Consider the following 18,396-nt stretch of genomic DNA (forward strand, 5'->3'; position numbering starts at 1 on the left):
GGAAAACCTTTTCTTATAGGGCCCCCTAGCGGTGACTTTGTATTTGGACGTAAAGTTATTAACGTGAATTGGTTACATTTATTGGAAATGACTCGCACCAAATTATATATGCATTGCAGCACTAAGCAGTAGCCTAAACGACAAACACCAAATCAGTCAGGGGAATCTCAATGTCCATCGTAACCTTAGACACAAGTATTATAAAGAGTGGTTATGAAAATGTTATAGAACTGTTACAAAGTTGTTATTTATAAAAACAGGACATTTTTATTTGAGCTCCCTCTCCCAAAATAAAGAGAAAAAAATAAAGGCGACACTGACTAAATCGATTTGTTGTTTCCTAGAACATTCTTGTGATTGCAGGTAAATGGATGAAAGCACGATCCGTGTACCGTTCGTTCAATATCCGAATTTAAACAACAAATACGGATACCATTTGGATCCGTGGATATGATCATGCACTGACTGAAAATTTGTCAATTATAGCCTACTAGTGTACATACATAATTTCAGTCTCATCATCAGATGTATCAGACAAGGCAAACGCAATAACTGCTTGGTAACATTCCATGCATGCGTATTGGAGGAATTAACCGGCCTATAAAACTCACTCCCACCACTATGTGCTCTTATTCTTGTCACTCCATGTTTCTACTCCGGCGTTATCCACAATCAGAGGAGAATATATTTTTTTACATTTTTGTGTGAACTGGTAAGCCCATTTTTTTCATTAAAAATTACCAACGATAATGTCAAAATATTTTCATATCAAAATGTTGCAAAATGTTTTATTGTAACTTAAAAAGTAACAATGACTTTGATTGAGAGTCATTATTACAATCCTTTATTTTAAATACATCCCCCTTGTAAACTGATCTTGAACATGATAGCACAGTCAACGTCAGTTGAATACTGTATATAGCATATTGGCAAATTATTTTTGACAGGTTGGAAGTAACAAGTGTTTGTTCACCTGCCCTAACTCACTTATTTTTTTGTATCACTCACAGGGTTTGGTCTAAAAGAGGGGAATTATGATCACTCTTTCACCTGTACCCTTTGTGTCTGGGCTGTGTATAGGATTTCTGTCTATTCAATACTTTGTTTACTTGGACACCAGCACTGCAAAACCAGCTGTTTTCTCACTGGGTTACTCCAGTGGAGTTCATTATGACAAAAGGGTTCCAAGACACATACACTCAGGTAATTTACTTCTGAACATCCATTCACTGCATTTTATTTGTGGCTTTCTTAATCCCAATATTGTAATAAAATGTTATTCATCAAAAACGAATGTAATGTAAACAAATGCGTTTTGAGGTTTTCTCCACTTGCTATGACGATGTAAGGTCTAAGTCTAAGTAGAAAGCTTTTTTTGTGTGTGTGTGAGAGAGAATCTTCTAACATCTGTGATTCCTGAAAGAATTCTGGTTCCAAGAGGCCAGTGGATTAGAGCACAGTGCTGGGAACACTACTGTTAGGGGTTTGATTCCTGCATAGGCCACATGCAGTTGTTTCAATGACACAACCAAATACTTTGGATAATAGCATCTGCTAAATCAGTTTCCCAAACTCAGTCCTGGCCCCAACTTAAAAATGTGGGTGCTCTAGCACAACACAGCTGATTCAAATACAGTGCCTCCAGAAAGTATTCACACCCCTTGACTTTTTCCACATTTTGTTGTGCTACAGCCTGATTTAAAATTGATTAAATTGAAATTTTGTGTCACTGCCCTACATACAATACCCCATAATGTCAAAGTGGAATTATGTTTTTAGACATTTTTGCAAATGTATAAAAAATTAAAAGCTGAAATGTCTTGAAAAGTTGAAATGTGCTTAAGAAGTCACATAATAAATTCATGGACTCACTCTGTGTGCAATAAGTGTTTAACATGATTTTTGGTACCTCAGTCGAGCAGTGAAGTTCAAACATAGATTCAACCACAAAGGCCAGGGAGGTTTTCCAACGCCTAGCAAAGAAGGAAAACCCACCTATTGGTAGATGGATAAAAACTAAAATCGGACATTGAATATCCCTTCTAGCATCAAGAAGTTATTAATTACACTTTGGATGGTGTATCAATACACCCAGTCACCACAAAGATACAGGCGTCCTTCCTAACTCAGTTGCCAGAGAGGAAGGAAACCGCTAAATGTTGGAATATTGCTGTGGAGACTTGCTTCCATTATGCCACAAGAGCATTAGTGAGGTTGGGCACTAATGTTGGGCGATTAGGCCTAGTTCACAGTCGGCGTTCCAATTTATCCCATAGGTGTTAGATGGAGTTGAGGTCAGGGCTCTGTGCAGGCCAGTCAAGTTCTTCCACACCGATCTCGACAAACCATTTCTGTATGGACCTCGCTTTGTTCACAGGGGCAATGTCGTGCTGAAACAGGAAAGTGCCTTTCCCAAACTGTTGCCACAAAGTTGAAAACACAGAATCATGTAGATTGTCATTGTACAGAATGTACATATAGCTAAGTATAAAGTAACTAGTTAAGAAGATAGATAATAAACAGTAACAGCTGTAATGTCTGCTTCCAACTCACACGCTCTGTAACGCCCTGATCTGTTTCACCTGTCGTTGTGATTGTCTCCACCCCCTCCAGGTGTCGTTGATTTTCCCCAGTGTATTCATCCCTGTTTCCGGTCTCTCTGTGCCAGTTGGTCTTGTATGTTTCCAAGTCAACCAGCATTTCTCCTTTTCTAGTCCTCCCCGTTTTGACCCTTGCCTGTTTCTGGACTTTGTACCCGCCTGCCTGACCATTCTACCTGCCTTGACCACGAGCCTGTCTGCCACTCTGTACCTCCTGGACTCTGATCTGGTTTTGACCTTTTGCCTGTCCATGACCAGTCTCTTGCTTACTCCTTTTGGATTAATAAACACTGTAAGACTCCAACAATCTGCCTCTTGTGTCTGCATCTGGATCTCACCTTGTGTCATGATACGCTCAAACACATAGATCCCCTGAACGCAGCTCACTCCCCATCACCTGAATTCTGATCATCTGTTCACACACCTGTATGTCATTATCACACTATTTAGTTCAGTTCTTTGCACCCCATCTTTGTGAGGTATTGTTTGTTTTGTGACACACTTCTATTCGGAGCTCTGTTTTTCCCCGTAATTTAATCCTCCCATGTATGATAGTTTTTGCCTGCCTCACTAAAAACGCATTTTGCCTATTCTCTGCCTGTACCTTAGCCTATCGGATATTTAGCAGTCTTACTTCCGGTGCCGACAGAGATGGCCGCCTCGCATTGCGTTCCTAGGAAACTATGCAGTATTTTGTTTTTTGTGTTATTTCTTACATTGTTACCCCAGGAAATATTAGGTTTTATTACATATAGTCGGGAGTAACTATTGGATATAAGAGCAAAGTCAACTCACCAACATTACGACCAGGAATACGACTTTCCCGAAGCGGATCCTCTGTTTGGTCCACCACCCAGGACAATGGATCAGATCCCAGCCGGCGACCCAAAACAACGACGCCGCAGAAGGGGCAGACTGAGCGGTCTTCTGGTCAGGCTCCGTAGACGGGCACATCGCGCACTGCTCCCGAGCATACTACTTGCCGATGTCCAGTCTCTTGACAACAAGGTAGACGAAATCCGAGCAAGGATTACCTTCCAGAGAGACATCAGAGATTGTAACGTTCTCTGTTTCACGGAAACATGGCTCACTCGGGATACGTCAGAGTCAGTACAGCCACCCGGCTTCTTCACGCATCGCGCCGACAGAAACAGACATCTCTCTGGTAAGAAGGGCGGGGGTGTATGCCTTACGATTAAAGAGACGTGGTGTGATCATAACATACAGGAACTCAAGTCCTTTTGTTCACCTGACCTAGAATTCTTTACAATCAAATGCCGACTGCATTATCTACCAAGAGAATTCTCTTTGATCATAATCACAGTCATGTATATCCTGCCCCAATCAGACACAGACGGCCCTGAAAGAACTACATTTGACTCTATGTAAACTGGAAACCACATATCCTGAAGCTGCATTTATTGTAGCTGGGGATTTTAACAAGGCTAATCTGAAAACAAGGCTCCCTAAATTTTATCAGCATATCGAATGCGCGACCCGGGCTGGCAAAACCCTGGATCATTGTTATTTTAACTTCCGCGATGCATATAAAGCCCTCCCCCGCCCTCCTTTCGGAAAATCTGACCACGACTCCATTTTGTTGCTCCCAGCCTATAGACAGAAACTAAAACAGGTAGCGCCCGTGCTCAGGTCTGTTCAATGCTGGTCCGAACAATCGGATTCCACGCTTCAAGATTGCTTCGATCACGTGGACTGGGATATGTTCCACAATATGCTGATTCGGTGAGCGAGTTTATTAGCAAGTGCATCGGTGATGTTGTACCCACAGCGTCTATCAAAACATTCCCCAACCATAAACCGTGGACTGATGGCAGCATTCAAACAAAACTGAAAGCGCGAACCACTGCTTTTAATCAGGGCAAGGTGACCGGAAACATGACCGAATACAAACGGTGTAGCTATTCCCTCCGCAAGGCAATCAAACAAGCTAAGCGTCAGTATAGAGACAAAGTAGAGTCGCAATTCAACGGCTCAGACACAAGAGGTATGTGGCAGGGTCTACAGTCAATCACGGACTACAAAAGGAAAACCAGCCCCGTCGCGGACCACGATGTCTTGCTCCCAGACAAACTAAACAACTTCTTTGCTCGCTTTGAGGACAACTTAGTGCCACTGACACGACCCGCTACAAAAACCTGCGGGCTCTCCTTCACTGCAGCCAACGTGAGTCAAACATTTAAACGTGTTAACCCTTGCGAGGCTGCCAGCCCAGACGGCATTCCCCAGCCGCGTCCTCAGAGCATGCGCAGACCAGCTGGCTGGTGTGTTTACGGACATATTCAATCAATCCTTATCCCAGTCTGCTTTTCCCACATGCTTCAAGAGGGCCACCATTGTTCCTGTTCCCAAGAAAGAGAAGGTAACTGAGCTAAATGACTATCGCCCTGTAGCACTCACTTCCGTCATCATGAAGTGCTTGAGAGACTAGTAAAGGACCATATCACCTCCACTCTACCTGACACCCTAGACCCACTCCAATTTGCTTACCGCCCCAATAGGTCCACATACGATGCAATCGTAATCACACTGCACACTGCCCTAACCCATCTGGACAAGAGGAATACCTATGTAAAAATGCTGTTCATCGACTACAGCTCAGCATTTATCACCATAGTAGCCTCCAAACTCGTCATTAGTCCCGTGTGGCTCAGTTGGTAGAGCATGGTGTTTGCAACACCAGGGTTGTGGGTTCGATTCCCACGGGGGACCAGTACGGAACAAAACATTTATGAAATGTATGCATTCACTACTGTAAGTCGCTCTGGATAAGAGCGTCTGCTAAATGACGTAAAATGTTTTTAAAAAATTAAGCTCCAGACCCTGGGTCTCGACTCTGCCCTGTGCAACTGGGTCCTGGACTTCCTGACGGGCCGCCCCCAGGTGGTGAAGGGTAGGAAACAACATCAACACCCCGCTGATCCTCAACACTGGGGCCCCACAAGGGTGTGTTCTCAGCCCTCTCCTGTACTCCCTGTTCACCCATGACTGCGTGGCCATGCACGCCTCCAACTCAATCATCAAGTTTGCAGACGACACTACAGTGGTAGGCTTGATTACCAACAAAGACGTGATGGCCTACAGGGAGGAGGTGAGGGCCCTCAGAGTGTGGTGTCAGGAAAATAACCTCACACTCAATGTCAACAAAACAAAGGAGATGATCGTGGACTTCAGGAAACAGCAGAGGGAGCAGGCCCCTATCCACATCGACGGGACAGTAGTGGAGAAGGTGGAGAGTTTTTAGTTCCTCGGCGTACACATCACGGACAAACTGAAATGGTCCACCCACACAGCACAGTGTGGTGAAGAAGGCGCAGCAGCTCCTCTTCAACCTCAGGAGGCTGAAGAAATTCGGCTTGTCACCAAAAACACTCACAAAATTTTACAGATGCACAATCGAGAGCATCCTGTCGGGCTGCATCACCGCCTGGTACAGCAACTGCTCCGCCCACAACCGTAAGGCTCTCCAGAGGGTAGTGAGGTCTGCACAACGCATCACCGGGGGCAAACTACCTGCCCTCCAGGACACCTACACCACCCGATGTCACAGGAAGGCCAAAAAGATCATCAAGGACAACAACCACCCGAGCCACTGCCTGTTCACCCCGCTATCATCCAGAAGGCGAGGTCAGTACAGGAGCATCAAAGTGGGGACCGAGAGACTGAAAAACAGCTTCTATCTCAAGGCCATCAAACTGTTAAACAGCCATCACTAACATTGAGTGGCTGCTGCCAACATACTGACTCATCTCTAGCCACTTTAATAATGAAAAATTGATGTAATAAATGTATCACTAGCCACTTTAAACAATGCCACTTTATATAATGTTTACATACCCTACATTACTCATCTCATATGTATATACTGTACTCTATACCATCTACTGCATCTTGCCTATGCCGTTCGGCCATCGCTCATTCATATATTTTTTATGTACATATTCTTATTCATTCCTTTACACTCGTGTGTGTGTATAAGGTAGTTGTTGTGAAATTGTTAGGTTAGATTACTTGTTAGATATTACTGCATGGTCGGAACTAGAAGCACAAGCATTTCGCTACACTTGCATTAACATCTGCTAACCTTGTGTATGTGACAAATAACATTTGATTTGATTTGAAAAGCTGTTCAGGGTCCTGTTGCTTTCAGACTTGGTGCATCTGTACAGCTTGCCATGCAGTAGCAGAGAGAACAGTTGAAACTTTTTAGGGCCTTCCTCTGACACCGCCTGGTACAGAGGTCCTGGATGGCAGGGAGCTCGGCCTCAGTGATGTAATGGGCCGTACACACTACCCTCTGTAGTGCCTTGGGGTCAGATGCCAAGCAGTTGCCATGCCAAGCAGTTGCCATACCAAGCCGTGACGCAGCCAGTCAAGATGCTCTCAATGGTGCAGCTGTATACCTTTTTGAGGATCTGAGGGCCCATGCCAAATCTTTTCAGCCTCCTGAGGTGGAAGAGGTGTTTTCATGCTCTCTTCATGACTTTGTTGGTGTGTGTGTGTGTGAATCATGATAATTCCATAGTGATGTGAACACAGAGGAACTTGAAGCTCTCGACCTGCTCCACTACAGCCCTGTCGATGTGAAAGGCTGCGTGCTTGGTCCTCCATTTCCTGTAGTCCACGATCAGCTCCTTTGTCTTGCTGATGTTAAGGGAGAAATTGTTGTCCTGGCACAACTAAAAACGCACCTGTATAAAAGACACCTGGGAGCCAGAAATCTTTCTGATTGAGAGGGGGTCAAATACGTATTTCCCTCATTAAAATGCAAATCATTTTATAACATTTTTGACATGCGTTTTTCTGGATTTTGTTGTTATTCTGTCTCTCACTGTTCAAATAAACCTACCATTAAAATTATAGACTGATCATTTCTTTGTAAGTGGGCAAACGTACAAAATCAGCAGGGGATCAAATACTTTTTTCCCTCACTGTTGGTCTCTAACCTCTTCCCTGTCGGCTGACTCATCGTCATCGGTGATCCGGCCTACCACCGTTGTGTCGCCGGCAAACTTAATGATGGTGTTGAAATTGTGCAAGGCCACGCAGACGTGGGCAAACAGGGAGTACAGGAGGTGTCTAAGCACGCACCCCAGGACCGAGTTTGGGACACCATGTGCTAATTGACCACACTTTTTATTCATTATTTTTAAATGATCTCTTTCAGATGAGGACAGGAGTGTTGCAGCCAACCTGTCCCAAAATGTACGACTACTATGTTGGATCATGACTGGGCCTAAGAACCTGGAGTCCAGAACCAAACACATCCGGGCCACCTGGGCCAAACGATGCAATAAAATCCTCTACATGAGCTCAGTGGAGACCGAATTCCCCACGGTGGGGCTCAACGTAAGCGAGGGACGAGACCAGCTCTACTGGAAGACCATCAGAGCCTTCCAGTACATCTACCAACACCACCGCAACGACTACGACTGGGTCCTCAAAGCCGACGATGACACGTTCGTGGTCATCGAGAACCTCCGATACACATTGTCTAAACAGGACCCGGAGAAGCCTGTATACTTTGGGCGAAGGTTCCGCCCGTTCGTCCAGCAGGGTTACATGAGTGGTGGAGCCGGCTATGTCCTCAGTAAAGAAGCCGTCAGAAGGTTCATCAAGGGATTCGACACAGGGAAATGTTCCCACTTCTCCATCATAGAAGACATGGCTCTAGGGAAGTGTATGGAGACTATGGGTGTGGAGCCGGGGGACTCCAGAGATGTGAAGGGAAGGCAGACGTTTCATCCCTACCCACCACACAAGCACCTGATCAAAAAGCCACCCAGAAAACTGCCCTTGCATCTCTTATACGACCACTACAAACTAAGAGAGGTAAGCATAGCCTAACCCTAATGAAGTGGACACTTACATGAAGTATAATCATACATACCATTCTATTCAATTATATTTTCAGGTCTGTATGTGGGTGTGATGCTGTCTCCATGTGTAATCAAATTTTATTAGTCACATGTGCCGAATACAACAGGTGTAGACCTTACAGTGAATTGCTTACTTACGAGCCCCTAACCGACAGTGCAGTTTAAAAAAAATACAGATAAAAATAAAAGATAAAAGTAACAAGTAATTAAAGAGGAGCAGTAAAAAATAACATATACAGGGGGGTGCCGGTACACCCCCCTGTAGGCCTTCCCTGTAGCTCAGTTGGTAGAGCATGGTGTTTGCAACGCCAGGGTTGGGGTTCGATTCCCACGGGTGGCCAGCACAGGAAAAAAAATTGAATAGTCTGGGTAGCCATTTGATTAGCTGTTCAGGAGTCTTATGGCTTGGGGGTAGAAGCTGTTTAGAAGCCTCTTGAACCTAGACTTGGCACTCCGGTACCACTTGCCGTGTGGTAACAGAGACTAGGGTGGCTGGAGTCTTTGACAATTTTCAGGGCCTTCCTCTAATACCGCCTGGTATAGAGGTCCTGGATGGCAGGAAGCTTGGCCCCAGTGATGTACTGGGCCGTTCGCACTACCCTCTGTAGTGCCTTGCGGTCGGAGGCTGAGCAGTTGCATTACCAGGCAGTGATGCAACCATTCAGGATTCTCTCGATGGTGCAGCTGTAGAACCGAGGACCCATGCCAAATCTTTTCAGTCTCCTGAGGGGGAATAGGTTTTGTCGTGCCCGCTTTACGACTGTCATGGTGTGCTTGGACCAGTTTGGTAGTGATGTGGACACCAAGGAACTTGAAGCTCTCAACCTGCTCCACTGCAGCCCCGTCAATGAGAATGGGGGCGTGCTCTGTCCTCTTTTTCCTGTAGTCCACAATCATCTCCTTTCACTTGATCATGTTGAGGGAGAGGTTGTTGTCCTGGCACCACACGGCCAGGTCTCTGACCTCCTCCCTATAGGCTGTCTTGTTGTTGTCTGTGATCAGGCTGTTGTGTCATCGGCACTGTTGTGTCATCGGCAAATTTAATGACGGTGTTGGAGTCGTGCCTGGCCGTGAAATCATGAGTGAACATGGAGTACAGGAGGGGGCTAAGCACGCACCCCTGAGGGGCCCCTGTGTTGATCAACGTGGAGGATGTGTTGTTACCTACCCTTACCACCTGGGGGCAGCCCGTCAGGAAATCCAAGATCCAGTTGCAGAGGGAGGTGTTTAGTCCCAGGGTCCTTAGCTTATTGATGAGCTTTGAGGGCACTATGGTGTTGAATGCTGAGCTGTAGTCAATGAATAGCATTCTTGTCAAAATAATTTTCTATCCTAATGAAAATAATTAACAATCAATAAGCCTTGATTAATTCCCAAGGTTTGTAAGACAATGGGTTAATAATTAGGCAAGGACTCAGCTTTCTGCAAAAGGTTCGTACAGTTTATTCAGAGAAAGTTCTGCCCAACATTATCAAAGATGTTCATTTTATCCTCTCTCTCCGCTTATGGCCACACCTCCACACAAACAGTATATTACCAACACACACACATACACACAAACAGTAGGTGAACAGTATCTCCCCCTTGACTTCCCACCACTGTTAATCACTATCCAGCGCTGCCTGTTCCTTTCCTCCGAGATTAGGAGAACCTTGAAGGCTACTCGCGGTATCTCACACACACGTCTACTGCTCCCTTGGGCCCACTAAATACACACACACTTTTTTCTCCCTCTCCAGCCTCTACTAGACTTTATGGGACTAACGTTCAGTACATTGATTATGCATTATCCATGCTACATAACTACTAATTAATAATGGATTATTGATTCATTTACCTTTATTAGATCATTCTCTTATCAATTCTCACATAGGTGTTCCTTTTATCCAGGTGGGAAAGGGCAGTGTGTAGCGCAATAGAGACTGCATCATCTGTGGATCTGTTGTGGCGGTATGCAAATTGGAGTGGGTCTCGGGTTTCTGGGATGATGGTGTTGATGTGAGCCATGACCAGCCTTTCAAAGCACTTGATGGCTACAGACGTGAGTGTTATGGGTCGGTAGTCATTTAGGCAGGTTACCTTAGTGTTTTTGGGCATAGGCACTATGGTGGTCTGCTTAAAACATGTTGGTATTACAGACTCGGACAGAGGTTGAAAATGTCAGTGAAGACACTTGCCAGTTGGTCAGCGCATGCTCGCAGTACACGTTCTGGTAATCCGTCTGGCGCTGCGGCCCTGTGAATGTTGACCTGTCTAAAAGTCTTACTCACATCGGCTCCGCAGAGCGTGATCAGTCTTCCGGTACAGCTGGTGCTCTCATGCATGTTTCAGTGTTATTTGCCTCGAAGCTAGCATAAAGTAGTTTAGCTCGTCCGGTTGGCTCATGTCACCGGGCAGCTCTCGGTTGTGCTTCCTTTTGTAGTCTAATGGTTTGCAGGCCCTGCCACATCCGACAAGCGTCATAGCCAGTGTAGTACGACTTAATCTTAGTCCTGTATTGATGCTTTGCCTGTTTGATGGTTAGTCGGAGGGCATAGCGGGATTTCTTATAAGCTTCCGGGTTAGAGTCCCACTTCTTGAAAGCGGCAGCTCTAGCCTTTAGCTCAGTGCGGATGTTGCCTGTAATCCATGGTTTCTGGTTGGGGTATGTAGGTACGGTCACTGTGGGGACGACGTCATCGATGCACTTACTGATGAAGCCAATGACTGATGTGGTGTACTCCTCAATGCCATTGGAGGAATCCCGGAACATATTCCAGTCTGTGCTAGCAAAACAGTCCTGTAGCTTAGCATCTGCTTCATCTGACCACTTTTTTATTGATCTAGTCACTGGTGCTTCCTGCTTTATTTTTTGCTTGTAAGCAGGAATCAGGAGGATAGAATTATGGTCAGATTTGCCAAATGGAGGGCGAGCTTTGTATGCATCTCTGTGTGGAGTAAAGGTGGTCTAGAGTTCTTTTCACTCTGGTTGCACATTTAATATGTTGATAGAAATTAGGTAAAACTGATTTAAGTTTCCCTGCATTAAAGTCCCTGGGTACTAGGAGCGCCGTCTCTGGGTGAGCGTTTTCTTGTTTGCTTATGACAGAATACAGCTCATTCAATGCCATCTCGGTGCCAGCCTCTGACTGTACTGGTATCTAAACAGCTACAAAGAAATGTATTGCGTGAAATGTATTGTGAGAGGTGTCATAGATGCTTTGGGATTGACATTCAGTGTGTTATGATTATGGCTTATGAGTAGCTAAAGTAAATATTTACTCATGGCTTTGTACTTATAAGTAAGTAGCCAAGGTTTGTGCGAGCCGGAAAGGCTCGTAAGACAAGAGCCTCTATCTTGTTTCTGTAGCGTGAGGCAGCTTGATGTACAAGTCTATTGCAGGGCCTTATTTAAACAGTTGTATAATGTTCTATACAGGCTTAATAAAGCATTTGGTATACTACCTAAACAACTATTAATATACTTAATCAGACTGTCGTTCTTCTTTCTCCCAGGGCCCAGAATGTTGTTCAGATCACATCGTATCATTTCACTACATCTACCCTGTAGAGATGTACACACTGGAATACTTCACCTATCATCTACGGCCCTATGGATACAAGTACAGGTACAACCCTGATGCTGCAGCAGCTGAAATTGAGAGTAACACCACCACACCTGTCTCTGCTTAACACAGAGATATCACAGACAGACTACTGCACTGAAGAAAGAACTTATTTCTGTGTCATGTTTAAATGCCGAAACAACAGCCTGACATTGCCACTTTCTTTGGTAAGCTGAGCAATGAGACTAAGGAAATGGAACCACTATCAAATTCATTGACATGGTAGTTTTAAACATATTTTGAAGCTATACATTGTATTTGTTGTCTATGTAAACGAACATGAACAATAGAGTAACATAGTTTTTTTGTGACAGGGTGAGACAGTTGAACTAAGCTCATAAGGCATTTGCTATTAATTGTATATCATTAATCAAATTTGCATTGAGAAGCAAGGAATCTTTCAGACTTTGCCTTTAACTGTAGGCTTGCACTATCGACCACAACTGTTAATCGTATCATCTGTTTAGGTCTTATCTGTACATATGATATTTATTAAAGATTCTTATGATTCGGGCATTCTATATTTTGTGTATATTTTATTATATATTTATTCAAACAAACAGCTAAGTTCATTCTGTTTGAGTTTCACATTTCCTTCTTTGCTTTTGTTGTACAATATATATATTTTACAACTTACAGTAAAAAAGGTTAACATGATATTTTGTTAAAATGAAAATAGAAGTATGTACTTAATGTGTTCTACAGATTTATGGAGGTCTAGTAAAATATTAAATTCAGATTGTTAGCTAAAAATGTGTATTGAATTTAGAAATATAATTTTATGTTGAAATCTTGACTATGTCATGAGACTCCTGACCTGTGAAAATCTGTTCAGTGTTTTTGGTTTGGAAGTTAAGGTGTCTTCTAATGGACAATTATTTGAAGCAACACAATGAGTAAAAACAAGGGTGTGAAAATATAAAAAATATGAACTGGTTGAATATTTGTACAGTACAGGGGGTGGTTCACAGACTACATAAAGAACACAATAGAGAAATAGAGTATACAGGTCCTCTCTGGAGCATCAGTGTAGCAGTGCTGTCGTTCGCCTGAGCTTTGGTCAAACTGTAACTGATATAGAGTATGTGTCCCGATTCTCCACCCTTATCCCAAAGTATGCACTTACATACTCCACATCCTTGGGAGAATTGGGATGCAGCCATAGATAGATAGGAGCCCATGTCTTCAGTGCATCCCTCTGACATCAACACTGGGAAAGGTGCAGGCTTTGCACACGGCCCTTCTCTCTTTAAACAAAGCACCACTGTCTGTTACGTGCAGTCGCAGGTGCTCCTGCACACAGCTTCCGACTCAAACTGATTTCCGTTGCCCTGGCAACCTCCGTACCAGAACTGGGCACAGGCGTTGACTTCCGGGTCGTAGTACCACCCGACCACATACTGACGACATGGCCCAGGGTCCAACGGCTGTCTGCACCCCACCACTGGAACAGACAAGAGGTTTTTGTAAGACTTTATAAAGTCTTCTACATCATTATAACAAGTTATAAAGCATTACACTTGTTTTATAAATGCTTATATTATAGGACTTTCTATTTTAACAGACTAACAGAGAGACAAATGGGTTAATACCGTCTGTTTGTTGAAGATGTGACAACTGGTGTTGTAACATAAGCTGAACAAGGAAACAGATCTGAGTCTACCATAGACAAAACATTTATAGTGGGTGTATGCAAACGTGTGAAGAAATCCATGTACAGATAAGACAACTTAGCTTGATAAGCCACACAAAGACAAACAAGAGTTGGGAGAGGCCCTGCAAAACACACAAACATTAGTTCAAATCAAATTTATTTTTATATAGCCCTTCGTACATCAGCTGATATTCTCAAAGTGCTGTACAGAAACCCAGCCTAAAACCCCAAACAGCAAGCAAAGCATGTGAAAGAAGCACGGTGGCTAGGAAAAACTCCCTAGGAAAAACTCCCTAGAAAGGCCAAAAACCTAGGAAGAAACCTAGAGAGGAACCAGGCTATGAGGGGTGGCCAGTCCTCTTCTGGCTGTGCAGGGTGGATATTATAACAGAACATGGTCAAAATGTTAAAATGTTCATAAATGACCAGCATGGTCAAATAATAATAATCATAGTAGTTGTCGAGGGTGCAACAAGCACGTCCGGTGAACAGGTCAGGGTTCCATAGCCGCAGGCAGAACAGTTGAAACTGGAGCAGCAGCACGGCCAGGTGGACTGGGGACAGCAAGGAGTCATCATACCAGGTAGTCCTGAGGCATGGTCCTAGGGCTCAGGTCCTCCGAGAGAAAGACAGAAAGAGAGAAAGAGAGAATTAGAGAGAGCATATTTAAATACACACAGGACACCGGATAAGACAAGAGAAATACTCCAGATGTAACAGACTGACCCTAGCCCCCCGACACATAAACTACTGCAGCATAAATACTGGAGGCTGAGACAGGAGGGATCAGAAGACACTGTGGCCCCATCCGATGATACCCCCGGACAGGGCCAAACAGGCAGGATATAACCCCACCCACTTTGCCAAAGCACAGCCCCCACACCACTAGAGGGATGTCTCCAACCACCAACTTACCGTCCTAAGACAAGGCCGAGTATAGCCCACAACGATCTCCGCCATGGCACAACCCAAGGGGGGGGGGGGGGGGGGGCGCCAACCCAGACAGGAAGACCACGTCAGTGACTCAACCCACTCAAGTGACGCACCCCTCCCATGGACGGCATGGAAGAACACCAGTAGGCCAGTGACTCAGCCCCTGTAAAAGGGTTAGAGGCAGAGAATCCCAGTGGAAAGAGGGGAACCGGCAAGGCAGAGACAGCAAGGGCGGTTCGTTGCTCCAGCCTTTCCGTTGCTCCAGCCTTTCACACTCCTGGGCCAGACTATACTTAATCATAGGACCTACTGTTTTTTTTTTTGTAAATTGAAATTTGCTATCGTAAATGTTAGCAACACCTCCGCCTTTGCCGGATGCACGGGGGGTATGGTCACTAATGTAACCAGGGGGTGAGGCCTCATTTAACACAGTAAATTCATCAGGCTTAAGCCATGTTTCAGTCAGGCCAATCACATCAAGATTATTATCAGTGATTAGTTCATTGACTATAACTGCCTTGGAAGTGAGGGATCTAACATTAAGTAACCCAATTTTGAGATGTGAGGTATCACAATCTCTTTCAATAATGGCAGGAATGGAGGAGGTCTTTATACTAGTGAGATTGCTAAAGCGAACACCGCCATTTTTAATTTTGCCCAACCTAGATCGAGGCACAGACACGGTCTCAATGGGGAAAGCTGAGCTGACTACGCTGACTGTGCTAGTGGCAGACTCCACTAAGCTGGCAAGCTGGCTAACAGCCTGCTGCCTGGCCTGCACCCTATTTCATTGTGGAGCTAGAGGAGTTAGAGCCCTGTCTATGTTCGTAGATAAGATGAGAGCACCCCTCCAGCTAGGATGGAGTCCGTCACTCCTCAACAGGCCAGGCTTGGTCCTGTTTGTGGGTGAGTCCCAGAAAGAGGGCCAATTGTCTACAAATTCTATCTTTTGGGAGGGGCAGAAAACAGTTTTCAACCAGCGATTGAGTTGTGAGACTCTGCTGTAGAGCTCATCACTCCCCCTAACTGGGAGGGGGCCAGAGACAATTAATCGATGCCGACACATCTTTCTAGCTGATTTACACGCTGAAGCTATGTTGCGCTTGGTGACCTCTGACTGTTTCATCCTAACATCGTTGGTGCCGACGTGGATAACAATATCTCTATACTCTCTACACTCGCCAGTTTTAGCTTTAGCCAGCACCGTCTTTAGATTAGCCTTAACGTCGGTAGCCCTGCCCCCTGGTAAACAGTGTATGATCGCTGGATGATTCGTTTTAAGTCTAATACTGCGGGTAATGGAGGGTTTTCATCAGCCAATGACTAGGGTTTTCAATTTGTCAGAGCTAATGGTGGGAGCCGTCGGCGTCTCAGACCCCACAACGGGAGGAGTAGAGACCAGAGAAGTCTCGGCCTCCGACTCCGACTCGCTTAATGGGGAGAACCGGTTGAAAGTTTCTGTCGGCTGAATAAGCGACACCGGTTGAGCATTCCTACAGCGTTTCCCTCCAGAAGCCATGAGAAAGATGTCCGGCTGCGGGGACCGTGCGAGGGGGTTTATACTAACGTTACTATCTGTACTGACTGGTGGCACAGACGCTGTTTCATCCTTTCCTACACTGAAATTATCCTTGCCTAACGATCGCGTCTGAAGCTGGGCTTGCAGCACAGCTATCCTTGCCGTAAGGCGATCGTTCTCCTGTATATTATAAGTACAACGACTGCAATTAGAAGACATCATGTTAATGTTACTTAGCTTCGGCTGTTTGAAGTCCTGACGAACCATGTCCAGATAAAACCTCCGGGGTGAAAAAGTTGAATGAAAAAAGTTGAGTGAGGGAAAAAGTAAAAATATACGGTAATGAAAAAGTAAAAAACCGTCAGGTATCAAAGTAAGATCGGCAACAAAAACGCACAGCAGCGTAAACAAGTCTGCAAGTTGTGACAATTTTCAAAAAGAAAAACATTTGACCTTTTTAAAAAGGACACTGGTATTGAAAAGAAACAAGAGATGTTGACAATATGTGTCTGCAAACAGATCTACAGCAAATGAAGGGTCTATGCCAGGGGGTAGGAGCTAGAGGTAGGAGCTAGGAGCCAGCGGTAGGGGCTAGGGAAGGGGTGGGCAAACTTTTTAGCTCGAGGGCCACATCGGGATTTTGCAATTCAACGGAGGGACACATTTTTTGGGGGACCAATTGTTTGTTAAAATCAATTTGCGGGGGCCTCCTGAGTGGCGCAGTGGTCTAAGGCACTGCATCGATCCCAGGTTGTATCACAGCTGGCCGTGACTGGGAGACCAATGAGGCGGTGCACAATTTGCCCAGCCTCCGGGTTAGGAGAGGGTTTGGCAGGCCGAGATTTGAAGACGATTATATTATCAACAGGAGAGTATAGTCTCTCTCTCACTATGAAGACTATTATATTATCAACAGGAGAGTATAGTCTCTCTCTCTCTCCCCATGAAGACTATTATATTATAAACAGGAGAGTATAGTCTCTACCTATGAAGAATATTATATTATCAACAGGAGAGTATAGTCTCTCTCCCTATGAAGACTATTATATTATCAACAGGAGAGTATAGTCTCTCTCTCTACCTATGAAGAATATTATATTATCAACAGGAGAGTATAGTCTCTCTCTCCCCATGAAGACTATTATATTATCAACAGGAGAGTATAGTCTCTCTCTCCCCATGAAGACTATTATATTATCAACAGGAGAGTATAGTCTCTCTCTCCCTATGAAGACTATTATATTATCAACAGGAGAGTATAGTATCTCTCTCTACCTATGAAGACTATTATATTATCAACAGGAGAGTATAGTCGCTCTCTCCCTATGAAGACTATTATATTATAAACAGGAGAGTATAGTCTCTCTCTCTCTATGAAGACTATTATATTATCAACAGGAGAGTATAGTCTCTCTCTCCCTATGAAGACTATTATATTATCAACAGGAGAGTATAGTCTCTCTCTCTCTCTATGAAGACTATTATATTATCAACAGGAGAGTATAGTCTCTCTCTCCCTATGAAGACTATTATATTATCAACAGGAGAGTATAGTCTCTCTCTCACCATGAAGACTATTATATTATCAACAGGAGAGTATAGTCTCTCTCTCTCCCTATGAAGACTATTATATTATCAACAGGAGAGTATAGTCTCTCTCTCTCCCTATGAAGACTATTATATTATCAACAGGAGAGTATAGTCTCTCTCTCCCCATGAAGACTATTCTATTATCAACAGGAGAGTATAGTCTCTCTCTCCCCATGAAGACTATTATATTATCAACAGGAGAGTATAGTCTCTCTCTCCCTATGAATTCTATTATATTATCAACAGGAGAGTATAGTCTCTCTCTCTCTCTATGAAGACTATTATATTATCAACAGGAGAGTATAGTCTCTCTCTCTATGAAGACTATTATATTATCAACAGGAGAGTATAGTCTCTCTCTCACTATGAAGACTATTATATTATCAACAGGAGAGTATAGTCTCTCTCTCCCCATGAAGACTATTCTATTATCAACAGGAGAGTATAGTCTCTCTCTCCCCATGAAGACTATTATATTATCAACAGGAGAGTATAGTCTCTCTCTACCTATGAATTCTATTATATTATCAACAGGAGAGTATAGTCTCTCTCTCACTATGAAGACTATTATATTATCAACAGGAGAGTATAGTCTCTC

The 18,396-nt window shown here is 44.2% G+C and overlaps 2 protein-coding genes across 4 annotated transcripts in view; one reads left to right on the forward strand and one right to left on the reverse strand.

Moving 5' to 3' along the window:
* The first annotated feature begins 389 nt into the window (after positions 1 to 389).
* LOC106570288 (glycoprotein-N-acetylgalactosamine 3-beta-galactosyltransferase 1-like) lies at positions 390 to 12,618 on the forward strand. The gene is made up of 4 exons (XM_014142441.3): positions 390 to 712; positions 1,011 to 1,203; positions 7,786 to 8,450; positions 11,993 to 12,618. The coding sequence occupies exons 2-4, from the start codon at positions 1,035 to 1,037 to the stop codon at positions 12,167 to 12,169; spliced, it is 1,011 nt and encodes a 336-aa protein (XP_013997916.1). The 5' UTR covers positions 390 to 712; positions 1,011 to 1,034; the 3' UTR covers positions 12,170 to 12,618.
* Positions 12,619 to 13,896: 1,278 nt separating this feature from the next.
* LOC106570311 (PHD finger protein 14) overlaps positions 13,897 to 18,396 on the reverse strand; it is a 539,603-nt gene continuing 535,103 nt past the window's right edge. For all 3 annotated transcript variants that reach the window (XM_082961224.1, XM_082961223.1, XM_082961222.1), the window contains one exon: positions 13,897 to 14,372. In XM_082961224.1, coding sequence (XP_082817350.1) covers positions 14,331 to 14,372 — 42 coding nt within the window. In that variant the 3' untranslated portion in view covers positions 13,897 to 14,330. The remainder of the gene's footprint in view (positions 14,373 to 18,396) is intronic.

The sequence above is a fragment of the Salmo salar genome, chromosome 14 (genome assembly GCF_965601325.2).
Source record: "Salmo salar chromosome 14, fSalSal1, whole genome shotgun sequence".
In the NCBI taxonomy this organism is placed as follows: Eukaryota; Metazoa; Chordata; class Actinopteri; order Salmoniformes; family Salmonidae; genus Salmo; species Salmo salar.